We start from the raw sequence: 23,058 nt of genomic DNA on the forward strand, positions 1-23,058 counted from the left end.
CTGCGAAACTATTTCCGTACACTGTCGCTCCACTTTTTGGTTGGCCACGCTAAAATATACTCCTTGCAATAAAAAACAATACCTCAAGGCCAAACAACAGCTAAACCCTAACCCTAACCAGTTCCGTCTTATATGATAAGGGGTGATTCCGCCGTTCCAGCTTTTAGGGTCGCCGAAACAAAACAAAACAAAAGCAGTTGTAATATCTTCCACATCATTTATTTTTGTGCTCATTTGCGTTCTATTATATTTAGAACACATTTATGATTTTTACATCATTTGCTTCCAAGGAAAACATTGATTTCATTCTCAAACTATTGTATTTTACACATTTCTGTTTAACGAAACTTCACTGTGACAAAACCAACACGAACAAGACAGTGTCGACAGCATAAAGAGACGTTTATTTCTTCTTCACCATTTCGGGATTAAACTTGTGTCGAAGGTATCTATGGATCTCGGCAGCACGAGGACTTGACAAACCTGGAGTTCTCCTTTCAAGCTCAGATGCAGTGCTGGAGATTTAAACAAGAAATGTGTATTTAGTATTTCAGCAAGGCGCAGTGTAATCTTGACTCGGTAATCCTGGCTATACTTTTCATGAATGCTCATTTTCAGGCCCCGGTTTTTGAAAGAGCGGATAACTCTAATCGTTACCCAGCGAAAGATGTAAAACCCAACAAACGCACGTGCAATTTACCCGCACGTGACTAATTTTAGAGCATGGCTTTTGATTGGCCGAGCAAATACAGTGTACGCACGGGATTTACGGGCTGTTTAAATGGAGGAAGATCCCTGAGGGCGGATCATCCAAGCGCCATATGTTTTCTCTATTCAGTTTACATGCAAAAAGTTGTACTTGGCCCTAGCGCTAGGATCTTTCTTGAGATAGGGAACTTCCTAGCTGAGAGATAGGAAGATCCTAGCACCATGTAAACTACTTTTGCTCGGAAGATCCTAGTACTACGGAAAAAAAGAACAAACATGGTGGCAGCCGGGCGTTCAGCTGCTAAAGGCCGACAGTTATTCTTCTATTCCTTCTCCACTTGGTAACCACTTCGGCCGAAATTTCTGCATGTAAAGAAAACGAAAAGTTTTTCCGCATTCTCGGATCTTCCTAGTGCTAGGATCTTCCTCCCTCCATGTAAACAGTCCCTTATACACGATAAAAAAGAAAATACAAACAACTTTTACTGCACTAGGTACGGGTTGTTCAAAGAGCGGATACTGAGCGCTCTCCAGTGGATAAATCGCTTTCCAGCGGACAAAATGTACTCCAACCAATACATTTTATACGCTGGATAGCGACTTATCCACTGAATAAAGTTATCCGCTCTTTGTACAACCTGGACCGTTTCTCGAAAGACCCGGTAACTTACCGGGCCCCGCCGATAAGTAATTTTGGTGACAAATGTTTCTTAACAGAAGTCTATTTTTGTAAGCTTAGAGTACTAAATTTTGAAATCTTATAATTGTATGAACACATTGGCGAAGTACCATGTCTGTAATCACTGTGTAATCGGCGAAAAAACATTTAAAAATATACTTATCGGGTCCAGTAAGTTACCGGGACTTTCGAGAAACGGGCCCCAGACGTTTATAGATAACGTACCTGTTAATGACTTCTTGGAGCGTGTTAAAGGACGAACACAGGTTGAAAGCCGTAATGTAACTCACTCGCGGAATACTGACGAGAACACGGAAAACCTGAACAAATAATGAACATTTTTGCTGTTCAGCCTGGTTTTAACGAGCGAGGCAAGCAAAAGTACAAAAGTAAGAAACCTGTGAAATCGGCACACAGGCACAAGAACTCAAAACGTTCCTTTTTCAGAACTGGCGCTTGTAAACACAAATCACATGCATGCGTCAAAGAAAATGATCCATTGATTCCCATCGAATTAGAATTCATAAATTTGGGTTTTTGAGGAGGGAGGTCAACTAGCGACGAGCATGGACGAGAAACAACAACAAACTCAAGCCAACATTTGTCGCCGAGTTAAGAATTCGAACCCTGCGTCTTCGTCGCTACATCAATTATATTATGTTTGCTCGGACGAGAAAACTAAGCTTTTACATTCACAATCTCAAGTAAAGGAAAGGTTGAAAAGACCAAGCCATAGTCAATGACTTGGGGTTCAAACCGCTTTAGAAGTATGGACAAGAATTATATCGAGAACAGCGTAACTTTTCGTTGAAGCAAAATACAAGCGGTTTTTACCTGTTCACGTTCCTTGCTCAGTGCTGTAGGTGCTGTAATGGCTGTTCCTTTTTTAGTCTCGATGCTGGCGAGCTCCGTCAGAAGGCTAGCTGTTTCCTCTGTGAACACAAGAACGAATATTTATCATGAAAAACTGCTCAAACTTGACTTTATTTGGTGGACCAAACATGAAAGAAAATCAAGGACAATTCTATTTACGGCCATGGGCCAATCCAAGGTTAACGTGAACTTTGATTCGAGTTTAATTACTAATCAACGAAGGCTCTTCAAAAAGATCTTTGATCCTCAGTTTTGACTTACACTTTTCTTTATCACCAGCTTAAAATTAGCTTTTAAAATCAACAAGCGAGATGAAATTTTCCACCATTTCGATGGGGCGCATTAAAACCGATAAAAAACAATTACTCTTGTATGTTCTGTTCTGTTGCTTGTCTTGTATGCTGAGCATGCCAACATTGCTCCTTTGTGCGAGGAATTGTTTCTTTGCCGCCTTCTTACTTTTCAGGCTTAGAAACTTGTCTTAATTACGTAACTTTTTTAAAACTCTTCCACGACTATTGGACACCAAGCGACCCATGCGCGTGCAATTTGTAAACAGTCAAAAAAAAAAAAAACTGAGTCACATATTAGTTTTTCAATTTATATTCAGATTCTTCATACCTTGGGAGTCGCTGAACATCAGCTTGACATGCGTCTGTGCGATGCTTGCCAGGGTATAAATATAAGCTTTGGTTTTAATGCTGCAACGGCGAAAACAAGTGGTTTGTGAGTTGTTTTCTTCGTAAAATTCAAGAAAAAAATCTTCCATTAAGTCTACAGCAAACAGCCGCTTTGCCCCGATTTCTGCAGCGCGGTTTTCCAGTCACCCAAATAAGACACAAGTTTTTTACAGTTTACTCCGAAGAACTCATTAACGGAGGAAAATGAAAGGAAGCATGTAGGTCCTATACCTCCTCAATGAACTAGAAATTGGAAACGTTGGTTTTAGGAAAGGAAGGAAAACAGGAGACAGAAAACCTCTCGGGGCAAGGACGAGTACCAACAACAAACTCAACCCACATGAAGTCGAGTCGGTACGGTACACTGCACCGGTGTCATAAGAGGTCACGGGTTCGAGTGACGTTTAATTGTAATGATGTTCTCAGTAGCTTCGCACTCTAGACACTGTGTTAAATGCCAAAATCTAAAGTCCCTATACGGTTGCAGGCAAAATGAAAGATCTGGGAAGAAATGTGATGGAATATTTTAAGCCTGGTGAATAAATAAGAATGATGTACTATTCAGTAAATATAGGCATACTCGGAAAAAGGAAGTCCGAGTGGTCCTATCAGAATGTTTGTCCCATGAACCTTGTCCAATGGCCTTAGCTCCCACAAGTCTCCTGTAGCTCAGTGGTAGAGCATCCGAACTAGTAATCGGAAAGTCGTAGGTTCGACTCCTGATAGGAGCACTCGGGTTTTTTCCGAGTATGCCTGTCATTCACTGAATAATACAAATTCTCATGAATGATCTTGTACTCACAACTTCTTGTCTGTTTCTCCCGGTCTGACGCGATCTTTCTCTATGATCAAGCATGGTCTGTCGTACAGATCACACATTCTACGCATGCACTCTATAAGCTTGGGACTGTTGGCTCCACTAGCAACATCTTCAAAACGAACAAAACAAACAATAATTCCCAAGCGCTGTTTTTATTTATAAGCGAACAGTATAAATTTGTATTAAAATGGACAGGGCACCATACCTTTGGCACCCACAAAAGTTTTTATTTATTTATTTATTTTTTTTTTTCATTCATTTCCTGGTTTTTTTTTTTGTTGCTTGTTTGCTTCTTTGCTTTTGTTTGGGAAAATGGGGTTCCGCAGCCAAAGGAAACAACTGATAAGCACACGTAAAATTAATCGCTACGAGCTTAGGTTGGCTGTTTTCTCTCTTAGGGCGCTCTCCATCTGTCAAAAGTGAAAACTGGCCGGCCAGACCGGTCAGTTCGTAAACGGAATGAACTAATTTAAATGATAAGTTTTATCTTATTCCTTCAAATTTCTTCAAAATATCGCGTACCATTTTTGCGGTGATTATTTTTCAAGATTTTGCAGCACCATCCCTTCAAAATGACGCATTCGATTTACAGACTGGCTGGTCTGGCTGGCCAGTTCTGACAAATGGAAAGTACTTATAGTCTTGGTTTTTGATTAATCTCACGATCTGTGCTAGAAAAATGTCTATAACCCGGTAATGTAACTTCAAACGCAATCTCGTACCCAGAGTCCTCAGGCTTTTTGGTCAGCGGGTGGGCGCCAGGAGAGACTCTGGAGAATTAAAAAAAAATCAAATTTTTTGATTGGCTGTCCCGTAACAGTTTGCATTGTTTTACCGCAGAAATCCGGCGGTAATAAAATTCCAGTTCCCCAGAGGCTCTCCTGGCGACCAAACGCCGCGCTGGCCAAGGAGCCTGACTCTGGGTACGAGATTGCTTCAAACGGAGAAGAACGAACTCTTTATATAAAACACACCTGAGGCGGACTTTCTTTTCACAGCCATCCTGTTACTGACAATGTAGTCACAGCTTGTTAGCTGACAAACTTCTGCTTTGATGTTGTGCTTCAGTCGCAATAACGACACGACCTTAAAGGGTTTGGGGGATACAAACTTAGTAACTGTTAAGCCTGGTTTACACGTACGACGCAAGCATAAGCATAAGCATAAGGAACCTAAGTGTAAACCGATGCGACGCAAGCATAAGCACAAGAAACCTACGTGAAAACCGATGCGACGCAAGCATAAGCACAAGCACAAGAGAATGGAACGATTTCCATTCTCCTGTGCTTGTGCTTGTGTCGTACGTGTAAACAGGGATGACGCAGGCATAAACACAAGCGCAAGGAAACTGAAAAACAGTGACAATTTGTCAGCGTACATTCTAGTTGCCATTTTCCGCCATGTTGGCCAAAAGGCAGTGCGAAAACAAAGCTTTTTATTTCCCCGAGACTCAACATGGTCGCCGAGTGATAAGGGTCTGTGGAGTGCATATTATGGTGTGGTGTGGTTTGGTATCTGAAGCTTACATCTTGACATGTCTCAATAAAGTTTGTCTCACAGGTATTCCCATTTTGGGGGTTGGGGGGGGGGGGGGGGGGTTAACGTCATTCTTGTCCGCAACTTGAAATTCCCCTTTTGACAAATGCCGGAAAAGTATATCTCAAATACAACCTGTTCTCTGATTGGCTCTACGCATCACGAACGAAAACGGTTGTTGTCCGTGATGCCTACAGCCAATCAGAGAACGGGTTATATTTGAGACAAACTTTTCCTGTATCTGTCAAAAGGGGAATTTCAAGTTACGGACAAGAATAACGTTAAAACGCCCCCAAAAGGAAACACCTGTGATTTTAACATGTTAAGTGTTAAAGCACCATCTGGTCTATGAACATTTACAGAACAAGTAAACTATGTAGCGAGTGTTTATGTTCTAGGGATAAGAACTTACTTGAGAACTGGAGATCTCCCGAGTATCGACCAAGATTACAGTCTTTCCTTTGTCTTTCTGTGATGACTACATTAAAAAAGCACACGACTTTAGGTAAAAACGTAATGGTTATTGTCCATAATATTCGCTTGAGATTTAAACACTATTTTACAAGGGTAAAAAGTTAAAAAAAGATTAAAAACCAAACGTTTTCGACTAATTAAGACGGGGCTGGAACAAAAAAGTCCATTCTTACGTAGTGAAACTGTTCCCATCGGGAATCACCTGAGGCATATAAAATATGCATGTAGCGGACGGTCCTTTTACCCTGAGGATGACTTGATTAGTCCAAAACGTTTGGTTCTTAATCTTTTTTTTTTTTTTTTTTTTAACTTTTTAGCCTTGTAAGATAGTATTTTATAATGGTTATTATTTTAACAAAATCCGCCCTTATCCAAAAAAAAACCATATCTTATTATGACAATTAACCTATTACTTGTGGTCTCATGGGATAAAAGAGCTTTTATGCGTGGTTAAACTTGCGAATATTCTGGAACGTTGAAAACACTTAGTGTTCACTTTGTCATGCGCATGAGACAAAAAAAAAAACATCTAAAGTTGCGTTCGATTGACCTTATTTCGGTATAAGAATGAGCGGAGTAGCTGTTAAATCTCTTTTTTAAAGTTATTTGGGAAGACATTTCTTAAAACGTTCGCTGGCGGACGATAATTTAAGAGCCGTCTCATACTCCAGTAATTCCAAAAACCTCTTATAAAGGATTTCTTGTCATCGTTGTATGTAAGGGTCAATCGCACACACCCTAAGTTGCCGAAAATAGTCGAACCCATGACCATTCTTACACCGGTTGGATGCCTTAGCAACTGAGCTACTGGGACACACGTGGATTTAAACTCCAAAACGTTACATTAACTCTAGGGCGTATTCATCTATACAGAACAGAACCAAAGTTGATATGATTCTTACCGAGAGTAGAGGACTGACGGTGGGTCTGGAAACGAGAGAGTTGGGACGACACGAGGGTGTCACAACCTGCAACTTCGCATGCGCACTTGGGACAGAACGCTGACCATCACTTTGAGCCAGAGTTTTAGTCTGTGTTGACAATGACAAGGAGTTATTTGAAACGAGTCTTTGACAAGAAGCAACAGAACTTACAGTCGAAATGTTGGGTCTCGCAGCATTTTGCGGTGCAGCTGTTCTTGAATTGGAAACTGAGTATGAAACAGCCCCGCCTGCCTTGTTCCGTGTTGGTAAGTTCTTCACTAACTGGTGAGATTCCTCCGACGACTGTTTAGAACACTGAGCTATCTTGGTGAAATGTTCAGGCCTATGCGAATCACTACTTTCTCTACTCGATCTTCTCTCATTTGGCAACACATTTCTTTTGCTGCTAAATCTGCCTCGCGGGATGGCAAAGTTGGATTTTACACCGCAGTTCTCGTCCTTTCTTTCCGTAAAAGTCACTGAATTATCTTTTGAAGAGTTTTGCTCTCCTGTATTTCCTCTGTTCGTAAAAATCTCCTCCGACAAAAAGTCAAACCCCAGAGAGAAGGTTGGGAGTTCGTTTATTTCCATGGCAACGTCATCATCTGTCATTTCCATGGCGACCGCAATTTCTTTCAGATCTTGGTCTTCGAAAATGTTGCTTGGTGGTGGTTTTCTGGCAATAAAACGAAACAATTTTTGTTTAAAAGACAGCAACATAGGGGAAAATCCTTCATGAACATTTTGGCTAAGGCTGACCGGAATAGAGAATTGTTAACTGGAGGAGCCTTCATCTTAAACAAAATAACAAAGTCGAGACTAAACTTAAATAGAAGAAAGATCCTCGCAGTTATTTTCGCAACTTAAGCAGTTCAAAAAAGAAAGCCTGGAAAAATTTTTTTCCAGACTTTCTTTTTGCAACGGCTTGAGCAAGGATGTTTCTTTTATTTAATCTTTCATCCGCAGTTCAAATATATGTTTCATATATTCATATTCATTTCGAGACTAAACTGTTTCAGCAACTTTAAAATATGTTTCATAACATGACATTTCTTTTAAAAATTGCCCAGTTTGGAAAAAGGAAGCACTACTACACAATAACGGATTGAAAAAATAACATTGCACGCAGAAAGAGAGATTGACTTCAAAATAGTCCGCTTTTTTTCGCGTTGTAAGTCGTACCAACACGTGGTGTTAGAAGGGAAACACTGAAGCGAGCAAGGAAATGGAAAGCACGCGCGAGAATACACGCTTTCTCTTCGCGTCTTGCGAGTTCGCGCTTTCTGCGAGGCGCTTCTGCCTGCGCGAAATTCAAGAGAGAAAAAACGACTGTTTTGTAGTCTAAGAGAGGGAGGGCGCTAAAATAATAAACTGTTTGTTAGATAGCTCTGCTCAGGGCGTCAAATATCACCTGTTTCGTGACTTACTTTACAGAAGACGCCTTGACCGCACACGCAGGTTCAAAAGCAACCAATAATTCGCTGTCACTGATATCATTGTTCCACTCCATTAAGGATCCAGATTTACGAATGTCCTCTCTGTCACCTGCTGACTTTCGTGAGAATGATTTGTCATTAAAATGCCTTTGCTCAACTAAAACATCGGAAGATTTCACAAAGTCGCTGCGGAGATTTCCGATAACCGTCGTGGATTTTGTTGCAAAGTTCCCAAACGCGCCAGTTTTCTTGTGCTGGAAAGGATGTGTTTGTGTACATTGATTTAATGCGGATTCAACAGCAATCGTGTCAATCGTGTTTTCTTTGTTGGACGTTTCGGACAAGTTCCTTTGTTTGTTAAACTTCGGTGAAACTTCCTCGTCTAAGGAATCGTCCAAAATTCGCTTTCGCTTCATCCGCTTAACTGGACGTCCAATTTGACTCTCTTCAAACGATTTGTCTGCGTGTGAACGAGATTTCGCTTGTACATTTTCATTTCCCGATCCATATGAAACCTCGATTTCATCACAAGTATATGCTTCACCTTCATGTCGAGTCTTCGCCTCGCTTCCATATTGATTTCCTACCTCGTCTCCAACCTCGTTTTCAAGAACACTTTCTGACTCGAAAGCTTCTTCGGCTTCGGAAGCGGATTCACTTTCCTCGTCAACATTTCTGTGCTTATAAACCATTTTGTACCTGTTCCGCTGCTTATGAAACACAGGCGTTTTAAAGTTCAATGCACCGCAGAGAGGACTCTGTAGAGACTGTCTGTAAACCGCCATCATATCCACAGGCGAGCTGGCGTGACGTGGTTTTGTGGTGGAGGGCGTTCTTTGTGTTAGCTGAGTGGAATCGTCGATAAAACTGTCCATTTCACCCTCGTCTTCATCCTCGGCTTCGTCGGACGAGAAATCGTTGATGTCGCTGCCAGATAATTCCGCTTCGTCGTCTAGGAAATTATGTTTCGGTGGCTTGTTGTTGTTTTTCTATGTTGGAGATAGGAAACAAAAGGCATGCCAATTTATTCGTTGCAAAGTTTTAGACACTTGTCTTTCCATTTAAATCTTTTACCCACGATTCATTATTACCTATTGGTTACTTTAACGCAAAATCTTGCAAAATTCACCAGTTCGATGGTTTCTTGAGGTCTCCTCGCCATATCTTTATTGCTTCTTTTGTATTACATTATTTTATTTTATGGCAAATAAATCAAAATAAAATAAATAAATAAAAAAATAAATAAAAAATGTTTCGCTTCTATTCGTTTCTTCAGCTCAAAATGTAGCAATACGTTAAGCAGTTTTTCCGCTCCTACTCGTTGTTTCACCTCAAAATATTACTTTAGTATATTAAACACTTATGCCATTTGCATTGGACACGAGATAATAGATAGCCAATTTCTACAAGAAACCCTGCATATTATATACACACGAAGATCTTTTTCACTTTAACACAAATTCGACAATTAAACAAGTACAGTAATCTTCCTGACTTGATCACCTTGTGCCGCCACTAAAATCAAGAAATAGCAAATCTCAACCGTTACAAAAACTAAGGAAAGCAATCTGGAGAGGCACTGACCTTTCGCAGAGAATCCAGCGAGTTCCGCGTGCCTTGTTTGGCGCAAATTTCAAGAGACTTTCTCTTCTGAGCGGCACTGGCCTTCATTTGAGGGGCCTTCTTTGATTTAGATCTGCTTCGAACTTCTAAACAGAAAAAAAAAAAAAGATAAAAGCAATAAACAGACCGAGTTCAGTTTTCCCATTGACCGCGCATGGGCCATAAATCTACGGGGAAAAAACGAGGGCCGTCACTTACAGCACGGACCGAGAAGGCAAGGTTAGTAAGATATTTATTATATCGCTGAGGTTGATCGGGCGTGCGGGAAAGGAAACCTTCAAATTTAGCGGGCCGTACAGTGAAATACGGCTCGCAAAATTGACCAGCAATCACACCTCGCGTACTAACTGAGTGATATAATAAAACCTCTTTATACACCACAGTGAAGACTCACCAGATTTCTGGACTTCAAACTCCTCGTCGCTCTCAGAGCCAAGCTGAAGATTACGAGAAGACAAACGATGATGCTGGTTATCACGTAGTTTTCCGGGATTAGTGGGCCTTTTAAACTTTTCCTGTGAACACGGACTTGACAGAGCTCGCCTTCTGAAAGAAATCGCCTTTCTAGCAGGTCGTATAACATCTTCATCATCTTCTTCGTCTTCACTTTCCATTACAGCTACCACAGCGCCGTTATGAGTTCGTAAATTTGAGAGATTCGCTGAACGCTCTTCATGATCGACTGGTGTGGTTATAGGGGCCGTGTCCATGGAAACGGGCCGTGTAACTAGCGTTTCCGAGATCCTGCATTCCACGTTTCTTGATAAAGAATTCACTTTAGTTCGATCTAAGTTTTCACCACAAAAACTGCCTTCTCTCGAATTCAACTTTAGTGCAGAGTTTGACGAGCCGGTTACGGTTTTCGCTTGATTAGCAACTGTAGAAATACTTGGAGTTTTTGTCTCCGAAGCGCGTTTTCTACTCAGCTTGAGTTTTTTAGGTAGCGGTGATCTGCAAACATTGTGAACATTAATGTCGCCTGCATTGCTATTATTATTACCAATACTGCTGCCAATATTGCCACCAGCACTGCTGTTAGAATTGTTGCCAACACTCTTCCTGTCATCATTACTAATACTATCACCAGCATTGGCGCCAACATTGTCACCAGTATCGTTGTTTTCATTTGTCACATTCGCTCTATTTCTCACCACAGCCATATAAGGTTCATTCTTGTTACCATCGGGCACTTCCCGGTTTCCGACCCGTGAAGGCAACCCGTCCCGAGAACATCCCGGGAGCTGTCCTCCCTTCACACTCAACTTCCTTCGTCTGGGCGAAATCGTTGTCGATACAGGCGGAATTGCAGCAGAATTCCTCACTCCATCCAGCACACCTGTATCACCATGCAAAGCAGTAGCGTTAGAGTATTCGCCTCTTGTGCGTATTTCTTGGGCAGGTAAAGTCTGCGCGGCCTCTAACAGTACAGCTTTTTCCTTAACACAACGTATCACTTCCTTGGAGACTGTAGTCTTTCTCGATTCTGATTCTGGGTTTTTAGTTAAGTTGTTGTGTATCGCTGACGAAGTTGCTCTATCTTCAGGATCGCGGTGAAAAGCACTCAGTTTACTAATAGACGCTCGTAGATCAATTCCATCTAAGGATTTACACGTTTCACCGCCAGAATTAGCTTTACTTTCTCTGCTCTCGCACGCGGTTTTCGAGCCTTGCACCTTGGTTCCAACCCTACTTTCCAAAGCGTTAACCTCACAAGATAGGCTCCTTCTCCCGTCATCTTCTGAGAATAACTTTTGCTCGGCATCAGGTTTGCACCGATCGTCTTCGGCGCCATTATCGTCTTCAAGTAAAGTCATATCCGTGAAAGCTTCGTCGCCTGTCACATCCATGAAAAATGCTTCAGCAAAGTCAACGTCCTCTTGCGGAAAGCCTGCCTCATCTTCACGCTCATTAAACTCGTTTACTGGACTGCCACACCACACACCAAAGCCAAAATCATTGTGCCCAACAGCTTCACAATTTTCAACTTTCGAGTCTGCATCCTTGAGCATTCCACGTTTGTTATGATCCTTCCTGGCATCACGCGTCTTATTATCCTTCCCGGATTTGCGCGAACTCTGCGCTCCGCAGTTATTAGTCTTAAAACCATCGATTATGTTCGTGAAATTCTGATTTCCCAAGATGTGAATCCCTTGATTTCGTATTTCTTTCTGGGGATCTTCATTAACGTGGATTTCAGTTGGATAACTAAGGCAGCTCTCTGGAGACTGAATTTTAGGAGTCGAAGTATGTCGATCTTCCATCTCCAACGGACTTCTCTCCGAAGCGTTGTCTTTATTTGTTTTAATCTCAGTGTTCGAATCATCACCCTCTTCAAGAAAATCGGCCATCAGGAACGGTTCTAACAACGAGTCGCTTGCAAAGCTAGCTTTTGGCAGAACTTCGTTTGAAGGAAACAACTTGTTTCCTTTCTCCCGCAGATTTTTTCTCGGCGCTTCTCGAAATTCCTCTTGGGTTTCCATGTTCACCTCGTCATGTTCTCCACCAGTTGGTGATAAACTGATCTTGTCCAAACTGTCTAACGAGGGAGGGGTGGGTATGGATACCATTGTTGATGCAAAACGCGCTCGCTTAAGGTTAAATCCCGGATTGAAACCACGGAAGTCCGGTGTTGTGGATGGGAACAGATTGGAGAATTCATCCGAAGCGCCATCAGAAAGATCACCATTCTCGGACTTTAAAACGCGTTCTGTTTCTTCCCCATGTATTGCATCGCTGTTAGCCTTGTCACAGCCTCGTTGTACCTCTTGTTCTCGCATGGTTCCATCAATGTTAGCATCTGTCATATTGACATCTGTCTCATAAGCGTCTCCCACATCAGGTAAATCGTTCTCTACAGCTGCATCATCCTGGTTTTGCAAATGACACTCAGCTCCAATGTTCTCCTTTGACCTCGCAGCCGCATTCACATCGTCAGATTCAAAATCTTCATCCTTGTCATCAAACTGTTTCAAAAACTCCTTCCAGCGTGCTTTGTTCTCGGGCGAACGCTTTTTCGCACCCTTCTTGCTCTTCTTCGCCGTAACACCACCATGCCCACCATCTTTCTTCAAATTCTGTCCGTCATCTTTCGCTCCAGCTCCCTCATCTCTCATATTAAGCTTCTTTCGAGTCGTCTTCCCCTTCTTGGTAATCTTACTCATGGCTTCTCCTTCCCCAAAACCGGCGTTATGTTCCTGCGCAGGATCTTCTGCAAAGTTCCCCTCCTTTTCTCCAGGTCTCAAAACGTCGTTTTCGTTCAAAAAAGACATCATTTCCAGGTCATAACTTTCATCTTCATCACCGCGACCGCCATGAAGCTCCGTAAACTCTAACAACTCTACTAAATGTTCCGTGCGGCGAGAGTGCGTGATAGCCTTAACAGGGTGCAGTGTGGTTTGCCAAGGAAGCCACTCCGCCAAAGAAGGTTGTGTGACAGGTTTTTTACCTTCTGATAAAGAGCGTCTTGATCTCTTTGTCACTGAGAGTTGTGGAGACAAGCCTGCTTCATGATCCGGGAGTTTGTAATGTTCCTGCCAGTAAACTAATTCTTCGTACGTCAAAAAACCGTCGCTTTTCTTTAATGAGGTTGTCGCCGACTTCGAAGTGAAATTTTTGATGTTAGCCCCGTCTGAAGACCTTCCTTTCTTTTTGACTTTGCTACAAGTAAAATTTCATTTTGAAAGTTAGAACATAATAGTATAATGCTGACTGACTGTCTGACTGACTGACTGACTGACTGACTGACTGACTGACTGGCTGACTGACTGACTGACTGACTGACTGACTGACTGACTGATTGACTGACTGACTAGCTGGCTGGCTGGCTGGCTGGCTGGCTGACTGGCTGACAGTCAGACCGACGGAATGGCCAACTGACTGACAGACCGATGACTGACCGCATGCAGCTTGCACCTGTACGTTTTTGTTTCGCTTGGTAAACCATAGAAGTACTACCTATTTGTCTGTCTGTCTGTCTGTCTGTCTGTCTGTCTGACAGACCGACCCACCAGCGGACTAACTGACTAACAGAGTGAGGCAGGCAGACTAACTGACTAACTGACTGAGTCACTGACCAACAGACCAATTGATCGATTGAATAAATGATTCAAAGATTGACTGGCCAACTAGCCAACCAAGTTTGACACAATAAAATGAATATAACTGATTAGGACTGCAACATTTTTTCCTTGCGGTGAAACTATCTCACACACCTCTGAGCTTGGAACTTCCCAACTGTCATCTCCATTTTCAACACTGATGGAGTCAGCTGCCGAGGAACCATACGGGGATTTTCCATGTAGAGATCAAAAGATTTGGCCGCCTGCATCACAGCTTTGTGAATTGACTTCTTACTTCTTTGGCTCCTCTGATAAACCTACAGAGAAAAAAATGTCGCCATACGCAGTCTAAATCGGAAGTCTAGATGTTCGAAACAGGTTTTGGTCGACAAAAGAGCTCCGTTGTTGTGAAAATGTCTAAAATTTAGGTAAATTCGAATTATCATCATCACCATCATATCTTTATTTTCCCTTGGATTTTAGAGTAGCTTATGCAGCTAATTTGCCCACCCAACCATGAATCGCTATAATTGCATATCATTAGAAAGAAAAACCCTAGCTAATATTCTACAGCTCAGTTTAGCAGAGGCTTTCTTTCACTATACCTGCTCTTCTTTGCCTTCAGTGACGAGTATAACTATTCGCCCATCTCTCTTACGTCCCGTTCGCCCCATTCTCTGCACCAGGCGGATGGGTGACGCATGCGCATCAAAGCAAACAATCAGGTCCACTTCACCAATGTCCAGACCCTCCTCGCCAACACACGTGGCCACAAGAGTGTTATATCCACCTTGACGAAACCGCTGTACAACCTAACAAGGCAACAAAGTCAAGGCAGCTACATTTTTTTCAGGCTTTTCTTTTCGCAACTGCTTAAGTTGCGTACTAACTGCAAGGATCTTTCTTCTATTTGATCTTTCATCCGCAGTCCAAAATATATGTCTTATATCTTTACATTTATTTATTCATCCTTCACGGGTATATCACAAACTCACAATATGACCAGCTCCCAGTTGGCTTGATAGCTCAGTTGGTAGACCACTGCACTGGCATCGCAAAGGTCAAGGGTTCGAATCCCGTTCAAGCCTGAATTTTTTTCAGGCTTTTTTTTCGCAACTGCTTAAGTTGCGTACTAACTGCGAGGTTCTTTCCTCTATTTGAGCAGTTACATGTGAAGGATTTTATCCCAATCCAAGATTAAATCTTCGATAGAATCCCAACTAATGAAGACACTAACCTTCCAAAAGGGTTCTATTAACAACTTTTCTTTTTTCACTACATTAGATGCATGAAACATTTTACCAAACTTAGCAGTGTGTAGGACACATGTCATATATGAGTCAAGTAAACATGACCTTGTTCACTGCCGAGTCCCTTTGCAGTTCAGTGCTGAGAGCGTCTGACCAGCATGTAGAAGGTCAAGGGTCCCTCTAAAATAATTGGGTTTAACCCTTAGACCACATCATGACCAGTATATAATTTCTCCTTACAATCTCACTACTTGATCAAACATCCAGGTCATGAGAGTAAAGGAATTGATCAGCAAAGATAACATGACCTGATATTGAAACCAATTCTCCCAACCACAAGATGTGGGGAAAGGAGGAATTTTTTCTTAGTCACTGTGTCACAGGCATAATCGGAAAAAGAAAATCTGAGTTTTCCCAGCAGGAGTCGAACCTATGACCTTCCGATTACTAGTTCACATGCCCTACCACTGAAATACAGGAGATTCAGGGGAGCTAATTAAGGCCAATGGGGGTGTTGCTAAATCTGGTGATTGTGAGGAACCAAATACACTAAAATTGAGGGGGTGTGCGGAATTAAGGCCCTAAGTGACTTTTGATGTAACATCAAATTCTCCTTTTGTTTCACAAGCAAATACAAGGCAATTTGGAAGGAAAATCTAGCAGTTTATCAGAAGTCACTTAGGGCTATTTTCCAGGCACCCCTTCAATTGTATGACAGGAATCCTCATTACTGAACTGATCCTAGCAGTATGCTCATGTTCCCCTAACTGTAGTATCCAACCACTGTGCAGAAGATGATCTAACTCACATCAAAGACTAAACTCCATTTTTGTTTTCCCACGGTTGTAACAAAATAAATTCAGCGTGAGTAATGTTAGGTCTGCCGTCAATCCTACCTGAAGTTGCTCTTTCTGTGTAAGACCCCTGGAGCTCTTCCCAGTTGACTGCTGTCCAATGAAACTCATGACACGCACTAAGGGTTTGTGCTTTGCTAACATGGCTGCTATCTCATTGACACTGTCCCTGTACTGCGAGAAAATCATCACCCGAGTTGCCACACCCTTGGAATCAGATTCACCCTCGTCTTGAAACTTCTGAAAGTGTTCCAGAACAATTTCCTTCAGTTTCAACAGCTTGGGATGACTTTTAAATGTCGAGCTTGGTTTTGGGACATTCATGAGGGCACGCCTTCTTGGGGAAAACTGCGAGAACAGAAGACTTTCATTGGCACTGTTTTCCACTGGGGGCTCAATTTGTTCTCGGAGTTCATCCATGAGCTGTGAGAACTCATAGTTCTTGGTGATCTCAGTTTTGGCCCTTGCCATTCCTTTTGTTCCATCCATGATGCCCTTGATGAAGTTGTAAAATGACAAGATGCCATGTTGCAGTAGAAGCTCATAGGCGTGGTACAGGCTAATGCACATGGCAAAGTCACCCTCAATACGACTCTGCTGATTACGGTCCTTGAAAAATCAACAGGAAAGAACACCTTATTATCTGGGATGATGTGATTGTAATAAAAATAGCGTACAGCTGTGCACTGTAGTTTGTGTTATTCTTGATCTGTTTCCACAGTTATCTGCTATGGAAGCACAATCATTTATCTTGGTATCATTTGTCATAAAGAAAAAGTTTGTTGAATGAAAAAATTCCAAGAAGCCTAAAGCTAGGACGAAAAGATGTTGGGTGCTCAAGCCAAAAGTTAAATGTCTTCCCACCAGTTGTAAATGCATAATGGGTACCCTGGGCTAATGTTTTTTTTTTTTTGTATCAGACTCAAGTTACACTACAGCCTTGAGTCATAGGATCGATCATCCACGCATTTTAATGTTTAAGTGTATTAAAAAAATACGCAAGGCAAGGCAAGGTTAAAGTCAGCTCAATGCCAGTCAGTGGTCGCCTCTCATCACGGCTCAGGGGCGACCTTTGTATTCTCTGTTGGGGCGCGCCCCATGGTTTGTATCGCATTTGCTTGATTGCTGACCTGCGGGTTAGGTAATTTTGCATGCCTTATTTTCAAGCCCCACCCCGCCCCCTCTCCGCCCTCCCTTTGGTAAGTATCAGGTCTGGTAAGTATTCCACTGATTGGGTTCAGTGTGATGGTGCCGTTGGTGGTGGCCGCTCGCAGAGTTGCCATGGATACCTCCTACCCCGTGCCTGATTGCTGATTGCTGCCTGACTCTACCAACCTTCTAGGCACCAGCTCCCAAGTTCATCTATGTAATGAGGAATTGCAATCCTAACACAAGAAAGATGTACAGAGACAAAGGACCAAATAATGACAATGGGGACTTTGAGTTTGTTAAGCTGTGATAACCTTAGAAAGGAAAAATTTAGAGACCTTTATTCTCAACACAGAAAAACTCAATTTTAACAAGTAAATCACTAATTGGGTCAACTCAAGGATACCCATTACTAAAATGAAATTCAATGACTGACTGAGTCGTTTTTTCATGTTTACTTGACAAAAATGAGAAGTTTAATCTCACCAGTCCTCCTTGCTCATTCATTCTCTTTCTAAACTGATCTCGTGCACTCAAAAGCAGGAACTTGGTGACTCGCTGAGGATCTCTCTGCCACAAAGCTCGCTGGCAAAACAGACGGCCAACAACAGCTTCCAGGATCTGTACAAAAATTTATTGTAAGGTAAGCTTAAATCTTTGTGCAGTCTGACAATTTAAAACAGTTACATTTTATATGGCTCTTTGGATCCAGTATGTAGCCCTGGCTTCAAAAGCATAAGGTGATTAGGAGCATTACAGTATCTACTCCTTCCCCGTTAACTGGGGAGATACATGCATTTGTTAACAGCAGCATTACCCTTGGCAGTTCGTTAAGTTCTCCTATTACGTGACATTTTGCTAATTGTGTATCTATTTTACACCTGGATGGAAGGAGAAGAGGTGGAGCAAACAAGTAATGAAATCAGCTTTGCAATAATTCATAGACAGAGAGACAGTCAGCCTTTATTTGTGCACAATAATAACTTAAAGCTCTGCAGCTTGTGGGGTTGTGTGTTAACATTAAGAACTAAAACTTATCACAAATCAATCCAGGCCATTAAAAAAGAAATACACAGTACAAAATATCTTACATCATAATTCATGAACTCTAGTCATCTCTAATAATATTTTTGTTTACACCCCATGTAACTTTTGACACAATAAGGATTGATGACGGTGATTTACCACTCTTGGAAGCATGCCTTTCCTGGTTTTCGAGGAAATACATGTATGAGCACCAATTTCCAAAAACTAATCATTAATTTTCAAAATGCCTGGAAACACTGAGACAGACACCTCTGGCCAAAAGGAAACTTCTATGGGAGAAGAAAACGAGACAATATTTTTAACATACTCTCAGATATGCTGCCTTGATTTTGGTGATATCCTCTCCAAGTGACACCACCACCTTTTCCACCTGCCGGCTGTGCGTATATGGCTGGATATCAGGTGATTCTTCAGAACGAAGCTCCATGTGGGAGATTAGAAGATTGCTGATGACTTGCTGGACAGCCTACACAAAAAGTGAAAAAATAAAGAGAAAATGAAGGCAATTCTAGGTTTTTTTGTTGTTTAGTGAGTGTGCATGGGACTTGGGTTTATCATTTGACAATCCACAACAACAAAGGTTTCCAAAAAAGTTTTTTTTTTTTACAAAAATGGAGTGGCTGGCAAGAAAAATCATTTTGCCTAGAACGTTAAACCTTTCCTTAAAGGCCATATTTCTCTGAGGAATGCTAAATTATGCATAAAAAAATAGAAATACAATTACCTCAATATCATCTCCAGGAGTAGCACTCAGAGCTAGGATGCGGAAATTCCTGGTGTAACCTGAGATTTCACGAACAACCTAGTTCAAGCAAATAGAGAGGCATTGTTAATCAGTCAAGCAAGAAGCTCATGACTTTCTCCACTGAACTCTTATATCACTCAATTCTCAACCTGATTCGTCATAGTCCATTCCAGATTCTCACACATATACTCTTGGTACTTTAACCCTTTAGCCCCTAATATCAAAGAACAAATTCCCCTATCTTGTCCTCATACTTTTCTTCTAAAAGCACTGTCAAGAAAATTCACCTTGGGTGATCATATCCTTAATTCTCATGACCTCAGTGGTTGAATAAGGATTGATATTACAAGGAGAAATTTGATGCTGATCATTGTTAAAGGGCTTAAAGGGTTAAGAAGAAAAGCAATCATTATTTGCAAGATTAGAATACGTCATAAAAAATCTTATGCTCACTTGACAGTAGGCGTGATTTCCAAGAGCCTTATGAGCTTCATCAGCCACAAGGAGGACAACTTCTTCAGCTTTACAGGATCCACGGTTCAAATCATTTTGAAGGACTTGGGGAGTGAGGAAGAAAACCCGACGGCTCTGCCATAGAGACTGACGTTTACTGGGAGCCATGTTTCCTGGTAAGACAGAGGGAAAGACAGTTTTAACCATTAATAATAATACTGTACGTGTACATGTATTATAAACAACATCTACATGTACTTCTTATCAATTGGGCATACACTTCTTTCATGCTCTTGGTGATACTGATGTGCTTCTTAGGATTTTGAATTTGCCTAAAAAATTAATTTTTATTAGCAATGATGGAAGTTTCAAACTACAGTGTACTGTGAACAGCTGTGTTTCAGTCACAACCTGTTGTGCGCTCCCACCTACTATTGTGTGCTCTCATAAGCTTTCATACACTGAGATCATCTCACTTAAACTGTCAAGATAGGAGTTTCAAACTGTATGTATTGCTCTCTTTCAGTCACAAACTGTCATAAGCTTTCATCAACTCTCATGCACTCTCATTACATGCTCTGTGAGTAACACTTATGTCCTCCTGCTGTCTCCCATGTACGTTTAAACACTGTAGTTTGAACTTGTTCACCATTAGCCTGAGTTTTATGAGCCATATGGTGTCAAGAGTCATGAGGCTTCAGTTATAGTACTCAACAACTTAGGTGGTCATGTCGGTGGAACTTTTTTTTTTTTTTTTTCTCACAGGGAGCACAATTTTTGTCATCAGTTCACTGTGAATATTGCACATTTAGCCATCCTAATTCTGAACATGTGCACTAAAAAAATCAGACAATAGTTGCAAAAAAACTTCAGCGTTGAATTGCCTTGTAAGGGTTGTTGCATGCGCAAATTTTACATTGCACTGACAACACAACTTGTTTGAAAAATTGGGCTAGATTGCAGAATACCCATCCTACCAAATATCTAACTTAAAAAACTGCAAAACCTGCTACTGCAGTCCCGCAGTCATCTAATTTGCATCCACTAAGGGACTGCGGACCGCGGTAGCACTCCAGTTTAATACTCCACTACAGGACTGCGGACCACGGTAGCACTGCAGGTTATACATTCTTCGTTCTTTTATCCATCCACCATGGGACTGCGGACCGCAGCAGCACTCCAGTTTAATACATTCCTCGTTCTTTAATCCATCCAGTACCGGACTGTTGAGGGCGGTAGCACGGACCACCGGTTTCAGAGTAATGCACCTTGCGAGTGGACGGGTATTCTGCAATTGCTCCAAAAATTGCATGTGCGATTTTTTACATTGCACTGACAACACAACTTGTTTGAAAAATTGGGTGTCACCCTTGGAAGCAAAAACTCACTGGTTTAGCCACGGCTAATCTACAGGAGCTTAAAATAAGAAACATTTTCTCATGTTCATCAACAGTGCAGCATATTAAGCACAGATCAAGACTAAACAGTGTAACTGTACTTACCAGTCATCTCAGCTGTGTCAGACTGTGGAATTCCCATAATATTAAAACAAGCTTCAATTTGTTGAGCAACCAAAGGTTTGGTGGGTGCCATAAATATGACCTTTCCCTGAGGGTACCATCTGTAGAAATTGTACATCACAACAGCAGCAATAAAAGTCTTACCCAAACCAGTTGGGAGGGTTACTAAAGTGTTCTTGAATAAGGCTTGCTTGACGATATCATACTGGTAATTCCTGATGGGATAATTGGTAGGGTAGATCCAAACATTTCCAGTTTCAAGATCAAAACCAGGAATAATTTCAATTTCTTGAGGATTGCACGAGATATTAGTCGAAGAATTCGCTTGCCCGCCAGCACTGGGTGTTTGGAAATTCGTCTCGTTGCTCGACGGTGCGATTCCTTCCGCAGCAGCGAGCAATTCATCGTCATCGTCTTCATCTCCCAGGTCTACAATATCGTTTGGATCAGTGGCGCTGTAAATGCTGTTCTGAGGTCTACAAGGGTTAGTTTCCACCCTGTTCAAAGTCGAATTTCTTGACGAAGAACATTGAGCTGTCTGACCCCAACTTTGAAACAGCGTGGCTTGATTCACTTTTGATTTCTTCATTCTGCATCCTGGAGTCAAAATTAAACTAACAAGCAACGGCTCATCTGTTTCGGCGTTGCACAAAGAATGTTAAAGCTCGTAGTTCGTGAGTTTACCCTACATTTTTGGTGAAGGAGAAACACAACACTTATTTTGTCCAACTGAAGGCCGCCATGGTGATTTTGTGAAATGGCGCGCCAGAACCTTGTGACCAAAATTGACCAATCACTGACAATGTCACAAAGTGGCAGTCAAAACCAGTCCACCTCGTTTGAACGCATTTGTTGTTATTAATTTGTTGACTTGTTTGTTTAGTCATTCTCTTTTTAACGTGTTCAAATAACGACAAGCTAAAGACAAAAACAAAACAAAATGAAGGATACATCTTACGGACCAAGTAAATACGGGCAACATTTTTCTGGCAAAATGCCGCGTTTCTGAGCTGCAGTTGTTTGCTGCGCGTATTCCCTGGAGTTCCCTGCCAGCAGAGGCTCTTTTCCTGTTGTTCGTCCCGTCAACGAACACCAGGAAAAGAGCCTCTGCTAGCAGGGAATCCCTGGGGTGTATTCCCTGGTATTCGGCCACCTCCGCGTGCAAAAAAAAAAAATCGTGTTGGCGCCTCCTTTTCTGTAGCCTCCCACGCAGACGTCCTTAGGGGAAGGAAACGCGTGACGAACCCCTAAGGACGTCTGCGTGGGAGGCTACCAGTTCTGCGACATGAAAATAAGTTGCGCGCAAAGGAATACGCGCAAGAAACAATCTCAACTTGCAACAATTGCGCGACAAGTGACAACAAAATGTTGTCCTTATTACTTGACCCTTAGGCTCTGTTTGCCGAAAATTGTTTTGTTGAAATGTTTATCGCTGAGGTATTGAAGCCCTGGATGGACCCGTGCTACCCCCACTTCTTTTTTTTGTCGGTTTTTGTTCAAAGTAAACTGAAGACCGAATCGATAGGAAACTTGAAAAACGTGTGTGACTGCCTACATCTTCCACCTGCGCAAGCCGGGTGCGCAGATACTAATTAATGATCTTGTTCACAGACGCTCCTCTTGAAAGGATCGTGTATAAATCTCATGAAATCTGGTGAATTACCTCTCAAATTAATCCATCCGTGGCCATTTTCAGCCTTTTCGGGGTCTAAAATAACAATGACCTGCCGACAATAAGACGGAAATCTCGTGTTATATGAATCCGATGTAGGATGAGTTTCCTTGTCTCAAATGTATCCATCCATTGTGAACAATTTCCCGTCTAAAAGACACGGAAAATTTGGCGGAAACTCGTCTTACACAGAAAGTATCTGAAATCTCATTGGAGCTGTTAGACGGGGTAAATCACAAGGCAAAAGAGTTTTTGGACTCTACCATCGCTTAACAATTTATGCATCATCACTCTATATCAGTTTACTAGTCTTTTTTAATATCGATGTTTTTTCAGATGAAGTTCGGTCTGCGAGACAAGCCAAGTTCTCGTCTTAGTATACAATTGACATCAGTCTATCTCAGTTTATTATAATCCCCATTTCCTCTTATGGCCATTTCGGGGTGTTCTTTGATTTTAATCCTTTTTTAAGGATAAAATCAAGGGATTATTCTAGGATGACTTCCGGTATCTGTACCATCTGAATCGTTTAAGAATCTAAAGCACGCACAAGTATGA

The 23,058-nt window shown here is 41.7% G+C and overlaps 1 protein-coding gene across 3 annotated transcripts; it reads right to left on the reverse strand.

Moving 5' to 3' along the window:
- Positions 1 to 193: 193 nt before the first annotated feature.
- Positions 194 to 21,623, reverse strand: LOC146473292 (uncharacterized). Of its 3 annotated transcripts, none has more exons than XM_085118526.1 (19): positions 20,811 to 21,623; positions 19,309 to 19,481; positions 18,835 to 18,912; positions 18,418 to 18,576; positions 17,550 to 17,684; positions 15,957 to 16,523; positions 14,416 to 14,622; positions 13,964 to 14,127; positions 10,147 to 13,409; positions 9,714 to 9,835; positions 8,121 to 9,118; positions 6,673 to 7,369; positions 5,709 to 5,774; positions 4,735 to 4,846; positions 3,743 to 3,869; positions 2,882 to 2,961; positions 2,222 to 2,319; positions 1,613 to 1,707; positions 194 to 515 (listed from the first exon to the last, which is right to left on the reverse strand). In XM_085118526.1, the coding sequence occupies exons 1-19, from the start codon at positions 21,415 to 21,417 to the stop codon at positions 404 to 406; spliced, it is 7,860 nt and encodes a 2,619-aa protein (XP_084974652.1). In that variant the 5' UTR covers positions 21,418 to 21,623; the 3' UTR covers positions 194 to 403. The 3 variants fall into 3 exon arrangements, with proteins under 3 accessions (XP_084974652.1, XP_084974653.1, XP_084974651.1); XM_085118527.1 differs by having other exon boundaries at positions 5,709 to 5,765; positions 9,714 to 9,838; XM_085118525.1 differs by having other exon boundaries at positions 9,714 to 9,838; positions 20,811 to 21,622.
- Positions 21,624 to 23,058: the final 1,435 nt, after the last annotated feature.

The sequence above is a fragment of the Pavona decussata genome, unplaced genomic scaffold, assembly GCF_977016875.1.
Source record: "Pavona decussata unplaced genomic scaffold, jaPavDecu1.1 SCAFFOLD_94, whole genome shotgun sequence".
Classification (NCBI taxonomy): domain Eukaryota; kingdom Metazoa; phylum Cnidaria; class Anthozoa; order Scleractinia; family Agariciidae; genus Pavona; species Pavona decussata.

Bases quoted from the DNA above. Each gene is read 5' to 3' on its own strand.
- LOC146473292 (XM_085118525.1), bottom strand. From the start codon at position 21,417: ATGAAGAAATCAAAAGTGAATCAAGCCACGCTGTTTCAAAGTTGGGGT. The intron at 14,623-15,956 runs GTAGGATTGACG...TTGCCTTGTTAG, and splicing joins CACAGAAAGAGCAACTTCAG to GTTGTACAGCGGTTTCGTCA. The intron at 1,708-2,221 runs GTAAAAACCGCT...TTATTTGTTCAG, and splicing joins TGAGCAAGGAACGTGAACAG to GTTTTCCGTGTTCTCGTCAG.